At 40.6% G+C, this 7064-nt stretch overlaps 1 protein-coding gene across 16 annotated transcripts in view; it reads right to left on the reverse strand.

Moving 5' to 3' along the window:
• Window positions 1-389: 389 nt before the first annotated feature.
• The window catches only part of Tjp1 (tight junction protein 1), a 358112-nt gene continuing 351437 nt past the window's right edge, over window positions 390-7064 (reverse strand). For 9 of the 16 annotated variants that reach the window (XM_031386890.1, XM_031386898.1, XM_031386892.1 and 6 more), the window contains 3 exons: window positions 5239-5456; window positions 3860-4003; window positions 390-1887 (listed from right to left, as the gene is read on the reverse strand). In XM_031386890.1, coding sequence (XP_031242750.1) covers window positions 1793-1887; window positions 3860-4003; window positions 5239-5456 — 457 coding nt within the window. In that variant the 3' untranslated portion in view covers window positions 390-1792. The remainder of the gene's footprint in view (window positions 1888-3859; window positions 4004-5238; window positions 5457-7064) is intronic. The other 7 variants (XM_031386893.1, XM_031386896.1, XM_031386902.1 and 4 more) reach the window with 2 other exon arrangements.

Here is a 7064-nt window from a genome sequence, read left to right on the forward strand (position 1 = left end):
AGGGATTGGAGAGATGGCTTAATGTGTAAAAAGCGTTGGTCACGCAAGCATGGGGACCTGAGTCTAGATGCCCAGCACCAACACAGAAACCAAGTGTGCAGATGGAGCATGCCTGTACCCCCGTGATGCTGCACCCCCCGTGATGCTGGGAGGTTGAGGGAGATACAAACAGACCCTCGAATCCTGCTGGCCAGCTAGGCTAGCAGGCTCAGAGTTCTAGGTTCAAGGCAAGATCCTGCCTCTAAAAATAAGATGGACACTGAGAGAGGAAGGTAGCTAACATCTATCTCTGGCCTACACGTACACACACAACACAAAACAAAAATTTAAAACAGGATTATAAAGTTGCTTGGAATGGGAAACAGAGAGCAAATAAACCAAACTAATACTGTATTTTAAAAAGTTTTATTCTTGCAGATTTAGAAATTTGAGATTTTTAATAACCACAAAAGAAATCCTTTCACACCTAATGATTATTAACAGAATGTAGTGGTGTATTATCTAAACAGAAATCGTGCTGATGTGCCATAATAAACTGTCTATTAGTAAAAAAATACACTTTAGGGCACAGTATTGTATCACAAATTTTACAGAAGGGATACTTTGCAAGAATTTAATCAAACTAGAGTAACTGTATCTTTTAAATGCAGCACTTAAAAATGTAACAACTCTGTGCATTCTTTTTCTTTAAAAAATGACCTTGTATGTGTAGAAATGCTGCTTTATTGCTGCAGAGGTCAAAGTTCAAGGCTCAAGAGGTACAGGAGAGAATACAAAGGTAGCCTTAGAAACTTGGTTCTGTTTTATGTATAAAAAGGTAAAGTTTATAAAAGTTAATTTACAAACCAAGAACAAAAGTCGTATGCACGCATTATGTACATGCGTCCTGAAACATCAAACATCTCAGATGCATAGCCCAAAGAACAGAAGACCACCACTTCCCCTTGTCAAAAAATATTTTAAGTCACACCATTATTTTCTTCCGGGTGATTTACACATTTCTGAAACCATCAAGTCCACAATTTACTCAGTCTTTTCCATGATACAGTATCTAGATATGCACAAAACTCATAAAAACTTAGTAATACACAGCGAAATGATCTAAGAATTAAAACCATGAGGGTAAGGCATTCCTGCTGGTTAGATGTCTGTGGTGATATGTTAATTTATAGATTCAGAGGCCATGGAACGAGGCTCACATGCTTTGGTGTCCTTCCCTAAGAGAAATGTGTTTTCATATACAATAAGTAATTGTCTTCATTTGACCCTCCCCCCCAAGTTATAAATCCCCCTGCTGTACATTTCTGTTAAATCCACTACACTGGTTATATATTCCAGGTGCATTTGTAAAAAATGTGTGCACATTACCTCATGCATAATAAAATAAAATGTGTATGCTAGGCCAAGGCCATAATAAACTTTGAGTGTACTTTGGAAAGAACAGAACTCAAATGCACCCCCATTTACTGGCTGGTATTTTTAACGGAAATCAGTATGTGAAGTTAAGCAGTGACCATAAAAAAGTACAAAAATCATTACAAAGCAAAATATCTTTGAACCTCTAGCCAATGCCTGACAGTTCTTCACTCAATAACACACAGCTTGTAGCATGTTTTCTGACCGTGGTTCAGGGGCATGCTCACTAACCTTCATCAGTTCCAACAAACGCTTAATACTACCAATTGCAGTATAAATTCTAAGAAAATATAATACTCATTAGAGTGGTTCCATTTAGATTTAGTAAGTTCAATCCATGTTCACATTGCTTAGTCCAGTTCCTAAATGCTAAGAATTAAAAGTGGTCAATCAGGACAGAAACACAGTTGGCTCCAACAAGGTAATTCGGATCTCCAGGAAGACACTTGTTTTGCCAAGTTTTAGGGTCACCTGTGAGAGAAGAACAGATTTTGATGTCACTTATGGTTGTCTAGATAGCACCTACAATGTTTTGCTATTATGGAACAAATATAAACATATTACAATTTTCTTCTATTTCTTCAAATATTATACTTCTATCCAAACTTAGTGCTTCAAGTGGGCTTGCTGGCTAAAACCATCTGAAAGCTGTTTTAGATGTCTGTTTTGTTATCCAATTCACTGGCCTTTTAATATAGGAATAAAAGTTATAAAGACTCAGACAATCACATGGCTGAGACAACTGGAGTTGCTCCTCGGTGTAAACAGCTATTAGCACCTGCCTTTTGGATAGTACTGTATGGTGACCCATTTAAGCCGAATGTAAGCACATACTGCTCACACTCAGTTTATTCTGCTAAGTTCTGTAGCACCTACTTCCTGAAGACTCCTCCCCCTTACTAAGCCAAACCAGCAAGACAGCACCAGAGCCTTCCCCAATTCTGGCTGTGCAGTAAAATCATTTGTGGCATTTGAGGGAATTCAAACACCCACTGGCTATGTACTCTTGGTGTTTGAGTTTTAAAGAAACCCTCGGTATTTTCAGATTTATACCCTGCACAGAGACCTGGCAGTAGGTATGAACTATGAACAATGGGACACTGTCTCTGTGGTAGCCAAGGGAGTTGAGACTCAAAGCTGCTGACTGTTCCTCCCCTTCTAATAGTCCTAGGCCAGGGGTGCTTCTATGCCCGTGAGACAGTGTGTGAAGAAGCTTCCGCCACCAACGACACCCACACAACTGAGACTAGGGAAGCTACTAGCCCTCCTGTGATATACCAGGCAGCCCCTCTAATTCTATGTACTGTAAGATATATACATCACATTTGATAATGAATCAAATGCTTTAATAAGGAGTCACTGACAAAACTATTCAGACAACTCTAGAAACCAAAGGCATCCTCCTCATCATTATGTTTTAAGTTTCTTTTCAACATACTAGTATTTGCTGCAATTAAGTCAGTACTTACCAACACTACACCTACTGAGCAGATAGGTTAGCAGTAGCAATGCTGCCTACTGCTGTACTGGGTCACACAAAGGTGTATCTATTTTCACTTAAGTGCTCACAGAAAATGTGTGGTCTCAGCACAACTGAACAGCAGTCTACAATCACTGAAGTAACATGCATGCAGCTCATCTGTGTATCCTGTAAGGCCACTTACAGCATAAGCACTTGCAGCAGGCAGGTTTAGATGAAGCTGGTCTCAAAACTGTAGCATCCTCCAGTCTCTCACTGCCCATTTTCAATACTGCTTAACTTTTCCTTCACTACTAAAATTAGACTACAAGCTTTTCTTCCAAAGGCATATTTAAATATGACCCTATTGTAAAGTTTGTATTATAACCTTTACTTCATACTGGACCAAACTGAAACTTACTAATACTCACTGATTTATACAAACTTAGGGGCAAAACTTTACATTTTTGTTCTTCTATGGATCCTGTTAAGGTGAACAATATTAGTAGTAAAGACTGACTTCTAACTTACTCAATCGAGAAATATGAAAATGCAATGCAAGCTTTGAAATCACGAGTCAATGAGCAAAAGTCACTTACAACAGTGTATAACAGGAGTTACTTAGAGGTTCAGGCTGGAAAAAACCCAAGCCCCTGGCCAGGCACCATCACTGTGGAAACTTTCTCCAAAGTTAGTATAAATACTTTGTACCTTGAAAAAAAATCTGATAGATTATATAATTTTTTTTAAGACCAAAGAACAGCCAATCTTTGGTCAAATTGCCAATTATTAAAAGGTAGAAAAGTCTCCATGGTTCCACATGCATTTATAGCATATGAAGCACACATTTAAAATACTAGTAATGCTTACAAGGCCACAGGGACAGAGGGAAGATCTGCTCACACACAGCATGGGAAGCACCAGGAGCTCAGGCATTAATCAATGACAGTTCCCAAAGCCCCAGAGACAGAGTGAAGAGCATACCCGACGAGGAGTCGGATGATTTTAGAGCAAAAGACCAACCGTCAGGAGTCATGGACGCACAGTGTGGCAAGCGCAGCTCCACAGGCTTCAGGAACTTGAGGCCATGGGGCCCACACATCACTAGGGGGCTCAGCAGAGTTTCACCTGGAGTCAAGGAGAGAAAGGAGCAACAGAGATGAAGTCTTTCCACTAGATACTGTCCCTCCCAGTTCATGCTTGCTAAAGCCAAATGACAGTAGTTCTCCATGGCAGTGCTAAGAAAAATACAGTGTACGCTACAATTGTAATTTCTAAGATATTAGAGTAAAAAGAAATGTGACATTCATCTTAATATTTTACCTAACAATGTGGATGAAACAGTATTTCAACATATAACCAATACACTGTCTCTGATGTCCTTATTTTACATTTCTAATACTTTAAAACCACATATAACCAGGGGCTATTAAATCTGAATAAGTCTGTAGCATAACACATTAAAATGTACTTCTTTGCAGATGCTACATATATTCCTTGGGGTAGGGGTGGGGGATCTTATTTGGTGTGTGTGTATGTGTGCATACACATGCACATGACATGCTGTGCTAGTGAAGGTCAGAATATAACTGGCAGGAAATCAGTTCTCTCCTTTGATTGTTTGGACCCCAGGGATCAAATTCTTATCTCTAGGGTTGGTAGCAGGCACTTTGCCCACTGAGCCATCCTGCTAGCCTATGCTTTTCATTTTTAAGTGTTTGCTATACATGTGTTCAGGTATTCAAGCAGGGCCAACAGTCTAAGTCCCATTGTTTTTAAGGCAGAGTACCCCTAGAAAGTGGCTTGGAAATGCTAAAAGTAATCACACCTCAATTCATCAGTGTGCTGATGGACCGGAAGGTTAGGAAAGTAATGACATTCTCAGTTTTCTTAAACTGTTCAGAAATATGCTCCCCACCTTCTGAGGACATGCCACTCACTGTGCTGAGTGTTCAAGAGTGCTGTCTCCTGAGGTAACAGTTGACAAGAAGGGCAAAGCCTTCTTGAGTGGATGATACCAACTACCTTGACATAGACGGGCCCACAAATTTGATTAGGTCAGGCAAAACAACATGTCATGTGAGAGGACTGCCAATGGCCTGTCGCCAAACATCATTCCTTTCTCACACTGAGAGTAAGGTACTACTATGCCACCACTGTGCCCCTCCCATCACATGCCAGGGACATGACTCCTCTGCAGAAGGCTCATCTGAGAGGCCCTCAGTTGTACAAAGAAAATACTGTGGTTAGCCTAAAACATTCAGGTATGCTTTCAGCTTACCCCTGTGGTTGGCCGCCATAAACAGGTACACTCAGGGCAATGCTGGAGTTATTACAGTGAAACAGACAATAAGCACACTTACCTTTCTCTTTATCTAAAGGTGGGAGGATGCTATTGTCTCTGCAGACTTTGAAATAGATTTCTTGCTCAATTCCTTCAGGAATGGCTCCTTGTGGGATAATTATACTAACACCGGTTTCTATGGAACTCAATACACCACCATTGCTGTTAAAAATGCCACGAGCTGTAGCCACTACAGTATGACCATCCTCATCTTCATCTTCTTCCACAGCTGAAGGACTGAGGGGTCAAAAATGGCATGTGAAAATCCTAATAATATGCACAGGCTTGCCTTTATTATTGTTACAGGAAGTATTTAACCTTATTTCTCCAAATAATTTTGAAGTTCTTTTTTTTGTTTTTTGTTTTTTTGAGACAGGTTTCTCTGTGTAGCCCTACCTGTCCTGGAACTCAGAAATCTGCCTGCCTCTGCCTCCCAAGTGTTGGGATTACAGGTGTGCACCACCACCGCCTAGCAATTTTGAAGTTCTTTACTTAAGGTAAGTTTTTAGTGAAAGGTCTTAATCAGAGGACTAAGAGTATGCCCATCCTGGAAAAATCAAAACTGCCTTTCTGAAAGTAAAGAATGAGGCTACTATAATTATCAGTGTAATTTCAATGTATCAAACATGATCCTTTGGTCCCACAGCTACTGTGGGTCTTAGTGAACATCCATGAAATGGGTGCTTTAAATCAGAGTCACTGAAGCTCAGTTGGTAACACAGGAAACAGTGTAGCACAGAAAAGAGCTTTGGAATTTCAGTGCACACACACTGCCCTTACTTAGTACATCCTGCTTCCCACCGCCCAAGCTGCCAAAGGTTTACAGCCTCCAAGGTTCCAAGGTAAGAAGGTCTGGTATGGTATACCTCAAAGACCCAAGAAAGACAAAGGCAGAGGATGAAGCTATCAATGAACATTCAAACTTGGAAGCTAGACCATCAAGACTTTGTAGAGTAAAGTTTTAAGCCACAATTTCAATGTGACAGAAAAGATGGCCTAACAACTTGAAGTATATGAAGGGAAGTCAGATTCTCTTCAGCATGACTGCAGGCTCAGAGATAAACTCCTGAAGCAAATGGAACAGAGCCCATCACCTGATATGCTAACACCATGTAGCCCTGCATAGCAAGAACCCTGCTACTGACTGGCTAAAGGAAGGCAGACTGACATAACCATCTTGAGAAGCAGACTTCAGATGACCTTCCTGGTCCTTGTTTCTACCTGTGAGCACTTTTCCTTCATGGATGACCTAAAAATGTCTAAAGGGGCTGAACTGAGTCAGCAGTATATAGTCAGATGGTTCTGATCAATCACTAAGTAACAATCAGACAGAAAAAACTGCCTGAGTGAGGTGTGGTAGACTCAACCATCTATCTTACTACTGTCTTCAACAGCTATTTTGAGGTCACTACACTTCTATTCTTTCCTGCACCCTAGCTGACTAAATAGTAAATAAGGAATAGATACATCTGTCCATCATACGTCAAGGCAGTTTACTAAAGATATGGGCTCTGAGATTAAATGGCCCCAGGCTTACCACCCTCTCTAGCTATATGATGCGCATGGGCAAACTGGCTTCTGTTCCTTAATCTGAGCTACTGGTGACACAGGGATAATGACAATACTTACTGAGGCTATGTGCTCATTAGCTTTATAATTTGATTAACATCTTTCACCTCCTGGAGGACGTTCTACAAAATGGTATCCACTATAATAAGAGTTTAGTTTACAGGTATAATTTAACTTATCACTTCGAGTCTTACCATAGAAACTACTTCAAACTAGAGCTACAAATCTGTAATCCCAGCCCCCGGGAGACGGAGGGGGAGTGCTGGGGGGGGGGGG

The sequence above is a fragment of the Mastomys coucha genome, unplaced genomic scaffold (genome assembly GCF_008632895.1).
Source record: "Mastomys coucha isolate ucsf_1 unplaced genomic scaffold, UCSF_Mcou_1 pScaffold21, whole genome shotgun sequence".
NCBI lineage: Eukaryota > Metazoa > Chordata > Mammalia > Rodentia > Muridae > Mastomys > Mastomys coucha.